The 13,136-nt window shown below is 45.3% G+C and overlaps 1 protein-coding gene across 7 annotated transcripts in view; it reads right to left on the minus strand.

The window, feature by feature from the left end:
- The window catches only part of LOC105705079 (BEN domain-containing protein 5), a 1,464,486-nt gene that overhangs the window by 133,872 nt on the left and 1,317,478 nt on the right, over positions 1 to 13,136 (minus strand). For all 7 annotated transcript variants that reach the window (XM_012434679.2, XM_012434678.3, XM_012434677.2 and 4 more), the window contains one exon: positions 7,115 to 7,229. In XM_012434679.2, the coding sequence (XP_012290102.1) occupies positions 7,115 to 7,229 (115 nt within the window). The remainder of the gene's footprint in view (positions 1 to 7,114; positions 7,230 to 13,136) is intronic.

The raw sequence follows: 13,136 nt of genomic DNA on the forward strand, positions 1-13,136 counted from the left end.
TGTGTGTGTGTGTGTCTGTGTGTGTGTGTGTGTCTGTGTGTGTGTGTGTGTGCTGGAAAAACCTTCCCTGGTGGTTTACCCTCTGCTATGGTTAATGATGTTTCGTTGTGCAAATCTTTGTCTCCCTTTTATGTCTCGTGATCTCATATATCATCCATCCATCAAAAACTCTCCTTCATCACTACCAGTCAGAAGGAAGTACTCTCTGCTTCAGGAGACAGTGTATCAAGAGGTTAAAATTGGAGCAGCCTAGGGTCAGCAACTAGCAGGTTCCTTGGTACTTAGGTGCTTCAACCTCCCTCTCTACTTAAAGTAGGAACATCACACTGCCGCTGTGAGGATTAAATGAAGTGATACACATAATGTGCAGTGAAGAGACAGATATTAGCTCCTGTTGTATCTCTAGGTCTCTATTGCATCACACCATATTTCTAGTGCAAACACTGGGCTTCTTATTGGCAAGAACTACCTCTGATTTCCTTCTGCTTCCCCAAGGCCCAGCACAGGGCCTGACACTCAGCAGGCCCCTCAACAAACCTTAGTTAAATTGGATTTACTGCACTGGAGCATCCTTTGCTATATAAGGATTGCCCAGGGCCAAGAGACGTAATGATGGTGAGAGTCTGCACATCGTACAGCATCCATTTCCACCATGGGCTCTGCAGTGCCGTGCTGTAATGCAGAATCATTTCTCTACCACCCATAGAGGTCTGTTCCTCCTCACCCCCTCCACACTCCCAAGAAATACTGAGGTTTTCCGAAGATGAGAAATTTCACAGCATCCTGCTATCTTTTGGGTAACTGCGTATTTTATGATGACTAATAGGCAATTACTATGGTAATATCGCAATTCAGCATGTGTGAGGTTTGGGAAATGAGAAATTATGGGTAACTACTTTGGACTCATTTCTATGGTAACAAAAAGTAATTGTCATTAAATACCAGTTATTCTGAGGCTGTACCTGGTAATTATAGATTTTTATGCCCAGAAACATAAATAAAACCAATAAATTTATTCAAAGGTCTACGAATGTTTACTTATACATGGCTCTATGGAATACACAACGACAAGCACCTAATTAAGAAATGCAGGCCGGGCGCGGTGGCTCAAGCCTGTAATCCCAGCACTTTGGGAGGCCGAGGCGGGTGGATCACGAGGTCAAGAGATCGAGACCATCCTGGTCAACATGGTGAAACCCCGTCTCTACTAATACAAAAAAAAATTAGCTGGGCACGGTGGCGCGTGCCTGTAATCCCAGCTACTCAGGAGGCTGAGGCAGGAGAATTGCCTGAACCCAGGAGGCGGAGGTTGCGGTGAGCCGAGATCGCGCCATTGCACTCCAGCCTGGGTATCAAGAGCGAAACTCCGTCTCAAAAAAAAAAAAAAAAAAAAAAAAAAAAAAAAAGAAATGCAAACCCAACACAGGGTTTCATATTGTCATACGGAGATGGAAAGTGTGTTTTTCTACTGCAGGCAACTTGTGCATTACCTATGCTCAGAAAGCGAAGTGGGGTATAGGTGGGGCTGAGGGCTCTCTTCTCTGCAAAAGAAATGATGAGGAAGGTGCTGGCAGAGGGTGCGTGCAAATGCTGCAATATGTGTCGTGAGCATGCTTTCTGTAAGACATTGAGAATTACCAACTGATTCTAGACTGGTTCGACCTGTCATCCCCCAACTCCAGTTGCCTTCCAACTAGGACTTGCTTGCAGCTTCTTGGCTCTGTAATACCTGAAGTTACAATAGTCATCCCTCAAGACTCCTAGGTCCCAGATCCTTCCAGAACTCTGAAAATATTCCCATTGTAATGAGAGTAACCATACCATCGTTTTTTGTAACATGGTGGTAAAATATGGTAACATAAAACTTACCATCTTAATCATTTTTAAGTGTACGGTTCAATAATATTAAATACATTCATAATGTGTTACTATCACCACCACCCATCTCCAAAACTCTTTTTAACTTGTAAAGCTGAAACCCTATGCCCATTAAGTAGTAACTCTCCATTGTCTCCATCCTCCCAGCCCCTGGCAACCACCATTCTGCTTTCTGTCTGTGTGAATTTGACTACTTTAAGAATGTCATATAAGTGGAATTATATAATCTTTGTCCTTTTATGACTGGTTTATTACATTAGCGTGATGTCCTCAATTTTCATTCATGCTGTAGCCCTCCCATTCTTGATAAAACCTCTCCCCAGTGCTTCTACTACATGATGGAAGGTGACTTTCATCCAATTTCCCTCTTCTAAGAGAGTAGGAGAGAAACAGTCCAGGGGAGAGAAGTGTCTTGTCCAAGGACAAATAAGAATGCTCAGGAGAGTGGTGAAAATCAGACCCTCAGTTCTCCACTTCCACCTACAGCTTATAGAGCAAAGGCAATGTGTGGGAGTGTGGGGAGCCCCTGGATGCACCCTATGGCCTTGAACATGGCTCTTCACCTTCTCAGCCTTGGTTTCCCCATGGCATAAATGGATATAATAAAAACTGGCTTTCCTTTCTTGGTCACTGTTGTATGACCAAATGTGGTTTGTAAGGGCCTTTAAAAGTCTCATGCTCCATGCAATAACAAGTATGGCTGAGAATCCGTTTTGTTAAATTGTAACAGCAGCTCATCATGTTACATCATAGCAGATTCCTGTCACAACAATACACAGTTGGGACCAGGAGGCCATGAAGATGAAGGTAAAGGGCTGGAGACTGACCGCGTCTGGCCCTAGTTACTCTACACTGGGCACTGAAGCGTTGTGCCATCGTACACTCACTAAACACTATTGTTTAGTTCATTTGTTCATTCTGGAAACATATATCTGAACTTCAAGTCGGTGACTAGAAAAATAAAATATAGATCCAGAGCCCATTTGCCAGGTACTAGGGATACAGAGAACAAGGTAAACAAAGTCCTGACTTCACAGAGTTTATAGCCTAAAGGTGAAGACAATCATTAAACAAATAGTCACATAAATAAACAATTAAAAATCAGGGCAAGAGCCATAAAGGGAGAGTACAGGGTGCTATGAAAGAGTGTAGTGGGAGACCCACTATATATTGCAAGCCCTGGGAAGGCCTGTCTGTGGAGTGACATTAAACCTAAGACCTGAAGTGAAAAAAAAGGCAAGTGCAAGGAGTGCAGAAAGATAGAGAGTATAGTGGCTCTGTGCTTTTACTATATAATTGTTATCTGTTGTTATATCATCCAACGTAATTGTTAAATGTAGCTACTGTAGCACACACTATAGTTACTATATATTGTTGCTATAAACTTTAGTATAGGCCCCATATACTCTTGTGGTAAACCATAGTCTGGTATCATATACAATACAGTAGTCTAGTTAGAAAACGTTGCTGTTCTTTAATATAAATAGCATGATCTATCATGGTATAGTGGCCATCTATTGCTATTAAATTCTAGAGTGTACCTTCTCCAGTTCACTATAAATACCATAGAATAGGTAGTTGTATTATTAAATCTAAACTTAGCTGATGAAATTTGGGAATCTCCCTGACCATTCTTCCTAGATTGGATTATATGTTTCTTTAATGTGGAAGAGTGAGGAATAGGAGGAAGAGAAGGAGGAATAAATGTTTATTTAGAACTTATGATGTGCCTAGCACTGTGCTTTAAATGCGTTATCTCACAAAAGCCTCATAACTACAGTATCTCCGTTTACAAATGAGAAAAATGAAGTTTAATGAGGCCATGTACTTTACCCAAGGTCATACAGCAAGTAGGTGGCAGAGCAGAATTGAAATCTGACCTGATGTCCAACTCCATTTTCTCAACCGCTGACCTTTACTCCCTCCAACCTTCTGCCTTCCCTTCTCACAGTGCAGGGAACTGGCCTGTTGAACCATCTTTCCAGCCAGCAGAGCGAGGTGCCTCAAGGTAGGCCTGTCTTTGTTTCTCCTCCCAGGGTCTGGCAGGCCTGGTGCTGGCCACAGGGGGAGTGTGGGACTGCAGGGCACACCTGCTCAGGCACACCTGCATCCCTGCCCGCCCCTCACAGGCCACAGACCTCACGGAGATGGCTTAACTTCTCTGAGGCTTGAGAAACTGCACCTCCAGAGGGAGATGTTGAGAAAATGAAAGTGAAAGAGCATGAGGGAAAGCAATAGACCTGGCCACCTGTCTTCCAACATGTTTCCAGCAATTTGATCAATTCCTGGGAAATCTGGTTCTCTTTACTACACTAGAATTCTGAGAACCAACCTTCCTTCCTTCCTTTCTTCTCTCCTTCCTTCCTTCCTTCCTTCCTTCCTTCCTTCCTTCCTTCCCTCCTTCTTTCCCTCCTTCTTTCCTTCCCTCCCTCCTTTGCCACCTTTTCTCTTGTACTCAAGCTAGTTTGAGTATATTTTTATTATTTGCATTTAGGAAAACTTTAACAAAATTCCTCTGTCACAGAGTTCTGAGGATTAAGTGAGATCAGTGCGTGAGTGCTTCACAGGCCATTGGGGTGGCAAATAGAATTCTTGGAGTGGCATTTCCCAAAATGTGTTTCATAAATCCTAACACTGGTTACAGGGAGGCTGTGGACTCCGTCTCACTGATTTTTGGGAAACACTGAGCACTATTTCCTCTCTTAGATTCCCTATGTTTATAAGCATATTCCAAATTCTGAAAAGTCTTATTGTAAAAGAACATGTTTAACTTTGCTTAATTCTGTGTTTAACTTTGCTAAACTCATCTGAACCCTGAATTTCCCCCCATAACGCCTTGGCAAGTCTTGCCAAATCATGAAAATATTGCTGTAGACAGTAGTGTGGCTCTGAGAAGAGCTGGCCTAGGGGACCTCTAAGGCACCTTGAAGTTCTCAATTCTCAGTCTTTATTTTTTATATATATTCTCTAAAGCTTTAAGTAGTGAATTCTCATGATTGGTAGGCTCTTTGCTGCACAGTTTTAGCAACAGGATTAATGCTTGTGGTTAGAATTGCTCTCCAGCTATCATAAGAAGAATCACATATTCTCACTAGGAGAATGTTGGGGGTTGAAGCTTCAGCGTGAAATCATTTCTGAGGGTTGGAACTCTTTTATCTTGGAGTCCCCAGATCACAAAATCTGGAGCTTGAAGACATGTAGAAGGCATTTAGCCTTCATCACCACCCTAGTGTCCATCTAAGACCCTAACAGGGAAGGCATTTTGGCCAAGGTCACTGACCTCCTTCTAGTCCTTCCTGAGATAGCAGATGATGACAAAAATAAATGTGTGTAGAGAAGTATTGACCTCTCTCTGACCACTCTTCTTGTAATTAAACAGAAACGTTAACATAAATCAAATGGTCTATCACCATTATCGCTAACAGTACACTCGGTCCAGGGATGGTGGAAAGGCATCGCTCTCAGGCCTGCAATAAGCCATGAAACTTGCGAATGCTAATGAACCATCACTTCAGCCAATTAAGAGTGGAAGCAAAATTGTCTTTAATGAAGGCTTCATGCATCTCATGGGCTCTCTCTAACTCATACCCAGGGGTAACAGGAAGCCCCTCTGGACCCTGTTGCCATGCTCTTGGAAAGTAGTAAACCAATTCTGTGTAAAATAAGCCTGGCTGGCTGTCAGGAGATCTGGTTCTGGTCTGAGTTAGGCCACTGACTTTGAGTAAATACTGTTTCACCTCTGGGACTCAGTTTCTTCATCAGTAAAGTCATCCTTCTCATTCTCTCATATTCATGAAACACGTTTTAGGCATCTACTATGTGCTGATCCCTGCTGCTAGGCATGAGGGACGCAAAGACCATTCAAGTTCAGTCCCTGCCTTCCAGTAGCTTTAAGTCCAGTGGAGGGCAGGCAATGGAATAAGAGTTGTTCAATAACCAGGCCTACTGGGTACAGTGGCTTGTGCCTGTAATCCTAGCTACTTGGGAGGCTGAGGTGGGAGGATCGTTTGAGTCCAGGAGGTCGAGGCCGCAGTGAGCCATGATTGCACACCTGCACTCCAGCTTGGGTGATAGAGCAAGACCCTGTCTCAAACAAATAAACAAATACACAGACAACCAAATAAATAACCAGGCCTGTGAGAACTCAGAGAAGAGAGTGGGCAATTCTGTTTAAGGGAATATTTTCCAGAATAAGGAACAGGAACTGAGTTGCAAAGAGTTAATGGGATGAAGAAGGGATAAGGGATTTCTGGGCAGTGGGCAGCCTGTATGAAGGCAAGAGCAGGAACCAACAGGACGTGTCTGGGGAACTGGGCTTTGCTCAGCGCAGCTGCAGCAACTGTTCTAGGCGGAGAGGAGGAGAGGTGAGGCAGAATGGTGACAGACAGGCAGCAGGGCAGACAACGCCTTGCATGCAAAGCTGGCGGGTCGGGGGATGGGTTCTGAATGTCATCTTGAAAGTCATGGGCCTAACGAGCTCTAAAACTGTGTAATTTGGATGGAGAAGTTAGTCAATGATTTACTGGCTGTGTGACTTTGGGCAAGTGGGTTACCTTAATGTGAAATAAGGGCAATAACACTATCTCAAATGAGTCGGTGTTCTTTTGGCAGATAATCTTCTGGGCAGTGGAATTTTAAACTGTAAATTATGATGCTAAGCCAGGAGAAACAGACTTCAAGTTCTGAGTGCATGAGTGGGTGTGGGGCTGGCTGGTATGCCCACTCTGAAGAGAAATGCTGTTCAGATGACCTGGAATTCTCCTCTCCTTCACTGATATTTTCCAAGAAGAAACACGACAAAACAGTCATCATTATAACCACCACACGATATTCTGCAAAGCACATTCCTTCCCACCATTTCCTCTGAAGCTCTCACAACTTCCCTTTCAGGTAAGTAATTATTGTCTCCATCATGCAAGAGAAACTGAGCATCAGAGAGGGAGAAGCAGATTCTTCAGGTTACACAGAAAGTAGCTGCCAAAACTGATACTGGGTCTCCTGATTCCTGGTCCAGTGAGCCGGCCAGAAAAACCCCAGCAAGTGACCTTAGGCGGGTGTGGATGAAACAGCCAGAGCTAATTAACCACATTTCTCAAGAGCCACGGTGAAACTTTCTCTAATGAACTCATGGGCAGCCTCAAAATTCTTCCTCACGAAACATATCCCATGTTTCTTCTTGCTTCCATACCACCATCCTATGACTGCCTGCTTCCAAGCATTCTCCCCAGTTTCTTACCTGTAATTGCCCAGGTAGACTCCATCAGGATTGAGCATTGGTGCGATCTTGAAGACCAGGTATTCCCGGAGGACACGGGCAATCGGGTGCTGGCTTACGAGGAAGTCAATGATCCCTAGGGAAAGAGAAGAGTCTGGTTTAATCACAAAGCATTTCAAGAAGAAGGAAACACATTTTTCTCAGCTTGGAAAACAAGAAGAGTTCAATAGGTGATTGTGGCCTGTGTTGTTATTGGCCACTGTGGATGTGTGGCTAGGGACTACGTGTTATCCAGTATAAAACATATTTACAAATACACTTGTATTTCCAAGAGACAGTTCAAGACATAACATTGAAGCCGATGGGCAGGAGGGAGAGAGCATTTCCTGCTGTAGAGAATTAGGAGGGCCTCCGAGAATGATGACATTTGAGCTGTGCTTTGAGAGCCCACCAGGTTTCATCAGACAGAGATCGGGGAGAGGTGGGCTAGCTCTAAACAATAAATTAAGACATGCCTTCTAATAGGCACACTTAGTTAAACATTGACATCAGAAGCCTTCCTGTGATAATCACAGGGTCAAGGCCCTTAGGGGTTTAAACGCTCGTGTTGCTGATAGGCACACCAGGAAGCAGAGAGGAAAAGCATTTAGCCAAAGTCACATGAGCAGAAGGAAGTTTCTGTCATGTGTCCCAAATGTGCTTCTTTCCCCATTTTGAGGATCCTGTTCCGGGACTCCAGGGATGACTGCCCTCCCAGCTTCTCACTGGCACTAAAATCACCCTGGCTTCCAGTCACCAAATTTAGAAAATTTGTCTCCATGACATTTTTCCTACTGCCAGGCAGTCCCCAAGTCTCTTCCTTGAATAGAGCAAATCTTCCCTTCTTCTCCATCCCACTGCCTGTCTTCTAACCCAGGCTACCATCACAGCTGGCCTGGATAACAGCCACCACCTCTGAAATGAGCCCTCAGCGCTGCAGCCAGAAGGATCTTCTGAAAGTGCGAATCAAATCCTGTCACTTCCTCCTTGATATCCCTCCGGTGACAGCTTGCATATACCCATAGGATAGGAGGTGAGAAAACAAACAACTCTGAGCCTTTGTCCCTCTCCTTTTCTCCCCCACTTTTCTACTTTTTCATCAGAGACCTGAAAAAAAAAAAATGGGCAAAATGGCACTGTAGCATTCCATGAAATTATGATAACGCCAGAAAGTGATAGAAGAATGCAAAACTCTCCCACAGTGCAGAAGTAGGACCCCCTTCCTGCTGGAGAGAGCAAGAAAGGCGTCAGGAAGGAAGCTTTTGAGCTAAGCCCTGTCAGAAAGGTAGGTTTTGACAGATGGCAGGAGGAAGGCAGCAGGGTAACTAAGAACAAACCTTGTTCCCAGTGCCCACTTAGCTCTTGGAATGATAACTCACTCTAGAGCACATTCCAGAGCTGCTGTGACCAGTGAGGGACATCTCAGACTTTTCATTAGGCCAGGGCTGAGAACATAGGCAGCCGAAAGCCAGTTGGACATCATTTACTTCTCGGCTAATGCGGCAGTGGACCAGATGCCCTAATTTATTTGTTGGTCCTCATATTAAAGCCGCAGTTTGCCAGTAAACAGGCAGGGTAATGATGCCAGGCGCCCTTGTTAGGGGCTAATAATTGCTTAATCTGTCCACTAATTGACCCCAGCTCCCGGGGCGGCCCTTCATCAAGGAACCAGCCTGCACTCAGGGCCTGGCCACACTGCCTCAGAGAATGGCTTCTGGAAATGGAGTAGCTCATTGTGATCCATCCTCCTTCACAGATGAGCAGATTAATTGGGCTGCCAATTAGGCAGCTAATAAAAGAATGAGAGAAAACAAAGGCAGACCAGAGGCTGCAGCTGCCTAGAGCTCCCTCTCCTAGGGTGGGTGTCGGGCAAGGAATGGGGAGATTTTAGACTCATCTGCGGGTTTGAGGTCAGATATGATTCAAAATCATTCCCATTCATCAGGAAATGGGGAGATCTTTCCTTTTTTTTCTTTTGGCGGTGGGAGAGGAGTATCAGGAAGGCTGTGAGAGCATGGAAGAGTAGAGAGAAAATGCCATCCCTGGCCAAGGGCCCAAAGCATTGCATGGACCAAGAAAGCAGAGGAACCAGGGGAGCGGAAAATCCTGGGACCTGCGTTCGAATCTTAACTGAGTGTTAGCTAGAGAAGTTACTGACTAGTTTTCTCATCTTGATATAGGGATAATAATACCTAATCTGGAAGACTACTGTGTAACTGTGTTATAGATCCTGGGCTAGCTGCCTGACATAGCACCTGAAAATTGTGGCATGCTTCAGTAAACTCACTTACGTTAAAGGTTGGAAGGCAATGGGTAGTAAAAAACAGGATAAGTTTTAGAAGTAGGAGTCCTAGTCTGTGAAGTTGACGAACAACGGATTGGGAGACGAGGATACCAAATGCTAGAAGCCAACAAATCCAAACAGAGCCTGGATTCTAGTGTTGGCTCAGTTACTGGGTCACCTGTAGAAAGCCTCAGGGGCTATGCTTATATTTAAAATTAGGAGGCTGGGCATGGTGGCTTTCCCAGCATTTTGGGATGCCAAGGCAGGAGGATCACCTGAGGTCAGGAATTTGAGACCAGCCTGGCCAACATGGCGAAACTCCGTCTCTACTAAAAGTACAAAAAGTAGCCAGGTGTAGTGGAGGATGCCTGTAATCCCAGCTACTCATAAGGTTGAGGTGGGAGAATCGCTTGAACCCGGGAGGTGGAGGTTACAGTGAGCCGAGATCACACCACTGTACTCCAGCCTGGACGATGAGAGTGAGACTCCATCTCTATAAATAAAATAAAATAAAACAAAATAGAGAAAGAACTAAATAATTCTCAAGGATACATCTCATACTGACATTGTATCATTCCATCTATTTTATTCCTCTCTACCAAAAGTAGAAGAATCATCTGTCAAGTGAGGAGAATAATCTCTCTCATGCTGGAAGACACCAAATACCCCTTGAGATCAGTCTTTGTCCCTTCTGTAAACAAGTTTGCCAGGTCCTCTTCTTCAAGCTGATTTAATCAGGAAGCTGGAAAAAAGCAGGATGACAGGAGGGCTGGAAGTTACAGAGGCTGGAAGAGAAGGAAAAGTGGTAGAGGATTTGAAATTAAAGCTGGAAGTTGGAGATCACTGCCCTGTGCCAACTTTCAGCTGACCAGGATGAACCTCTCTAGCTAAACCTCAACTAAGCCTTATATTTACTATTTTTTTTTCTCCTAGAGTGTTTGGTTTAGGGCTGGGCACATAGCAGGTGCTTAATAAGTGCCTATTAATGGCTTGCTCCAGGAATTTCCTACAACTTTGACTGTATGGGATTAGTTGAACTAATCATCACTCATTCTACAAACATTCACTGGCGCACCAAATTTTGGGCATTTCAAGATGCCTAAGATGGTCTTGCCTCAGAGGGGTACACAGTGAGGAAGCAATTCCCTACTGGTTGGCAAAGGCTCTGATGGGAACAGCACAGAGCTGTGGAGACCTGGCAGGGGCCTGGGGCCCCAGAAGGGATCCTGGAAAGTGGACTTAAAAATGAGTAGCGTGGAGCCAGATGAATGGGGTGCCAGGATGCAGCCGTAAAAAGAATAAAATCATGTCCTTTGCAGTGACATGGATGCAGCTGGAGGCCATTATGCTAAGTGAACAAACACAGAAACAGAAAACCAAATACTGCATGTTCTCACTTATAAGTGGGAGCTACACATAGGGTGCACATGGACACCGAGGGAACCATAAACCCAGGATTCATAAAGAGGGGAGGGAGGAAGAGGCAGGGGCTGAAAAGCTACTTGCCAGGTACTATGTTCACTACTTGGGTTATGGGATTATTAGAAATCCAAACTTCAGCATCACACAATTTACCCATGTAACAAGCCTGCACATGTATCCCCTGTATCTAAAATTTAAAAATAAAATAAAAAGAAAGGGGTGTCAGGGGAAGGTATCCAGGCTGGGGAATTCCTACATGAAGGTTTGGGGGTAAGAAAAGAGATGGTCTGCTGGTAAAGGAAAGCTTTTCAATTCCAGGGCCTTGGCTTCATGGCTAAAAGTGCAGACTCTGAAACTGGACCATCTGGGTTTGATGCCTCTCTCTGCCATTCATTTGCTATGTGGCCTTAACCTCCCAGTTCCCCGGTTTCCTCATCAATTACAAAGAGGAGAATAAGAATTACTTGTGGTTCTTGTGAGGATTTAAATGAGTTGATATAAGCAAAGTGGTACACAGTAAGTATATACATGCATTGTTTAAATCATTGCTCTTCCTTGGTTTGCCTGTAGGCACGGGAAGGGAGAGGTGAACAAGGATTTGCCGTTACAACTGACAAAACGTGAAGCGGACTATAGAGCTATTGCCAGGTTTTAAGCCAGGAAGGTACAGGGTCGGATACGGGTTTTGGAGAGCTCCCTCTGGCTGCAGCGTGGAATGCTGCTTAGAGGAAAGGAATACTGCAGGGCAGGGCCTGTTGAAGGCGGGACAGAGGTGGAGGTAGGGTGCAGGCATAGCAGAGAGAGCTGGCAGAGGTAAAGCAGCTGTCAGTCAGGAATCAGGGTCGAACACGGTAGTGACCAGCAGGGGCTCTGCAGTGACCAAGGCCCGGGGAGTCATGAGGTGCAGTGGGTGGAGAGCAAACAGTGTGGACAGATGGTGTCACCAATGATACGATTATTTGCCTGCTACCCCGAGAGCATCAGAACTCTTTGCTGAAAGCACCCAACGTTGAGGAACATAAGTGAGATTAAGTTTCTGGCCCCTGGCAGGATGGGGCCTCAAAATAGAAACTGAGTTCAGTTATAGAAAAATAAGGAAAGTTACATTTCCTGCACTTCTTTTTCGGGACTGAGGCTTACTTAAACTTACATTGTGGGTTAAGTCTGTCTTCCCTCCAGGCCATGAGCCCCAAGACAGCAGGAACAGGTCTCCTTTCTTTGCCACTATATTTTCACTGCCTAGCTCAGTGCCTGGCACAGGGAAAGTACTAAAGACCTATGTATGAGGTAAGTGATAGAGATAGACCCATGACAACTACTGTACATTCACTAGCTAGACTGACTTGTAATTCTATTGGCTCCATTTCAGACAGGGAAAGAAAGTCAGGGTGTGGCATCACTTGCTGAGTGCCTCACTGGAACCTAGCTGGGATTCAGACCCAGTTCTGCTGGCTTCAAAGCAGGGCTCTTTCCATGAAGACAAGATGCAAAGAAAGAGCCAGGAGTCTATTTGCGTGTGATTTGTAGAATAATTTGCATATGCCTGTATGATTTTCTGTCTAGAGAATTCTGTGCAAAATTTATTGTTTCTGTTCTCTGTTCAGAGGCAGCATACTGTAGTAGGAAAAGCCAAGGTTTGAAGCAAGACAGTTTGAGGTCTCTGCTTGGCCCAGAGTGTGATTTGCACAGCAGCACCCACTCTAGGCCCTCCCATGACCTGGCACCGGACCCCTGTCTGCCCTCAGCTGAGTCTAAGGGCCTCAAATTATGGACTCACAGGGAGTCTGTCCCTGACGACCCTAAAGTTCACAAAGTATAAGTCCTCACCCTCCTGCCCCCAACTCTGCCCATTTCATGGATGAAGAGACAGAAGCCTAGGAAAGTGAAAGGGCCCTTAGTGGATGCAGCACCACACCGATAGTGGGAGGCTGTTTGGGATAGCAAGGGGAAGAGGAAGAACGAGTGAAGAAGAGAGGTGGGAGGAAAGCATGGGGAAGGAGCAGAGGTCACTACCTCATTGACAGGAAGGATGAAGCTGTGCTTGGTCCTGGTGCCTGGAGATACCGGTGGTTGTGAGTATGAGTGTGTGTGTGTGTGTGTGTGTGTGTGTGTGTGCACGCGCGCGCATATCTTCCTCCCTCCTCCTGTTACTCCCATGAAATAACCCTGAGGAGTGAACTCCCTGGGAGAGGGCCAGCCTCTGTGTCTCCACAGTCTATGCCCTGATGGACACCTTGGCATGTAGCAGCAGGGCTCAGGCTGGGAGGCAGGAGACTGGATCTAGTCCCCACTCCACCA

This window comes from Aotus nancymaae, unplaced genomic scaffold, assembly GCF_030222135.1.
Source record: "Aotus nancymaae isolate 86718 unplaced genomic scaffold, 86718_ANA_hifiasm-v0.15.2.pri h1tg000007l, whole genome shotgun sequence".
In the NCBI taxonomy this organism is placed as follows: domain Eukaryota; kingdom Metazoa; phylum Chordata; class Mammalia; order Primates; family Aotidae; genus Aotus; species Aotus nancymaae.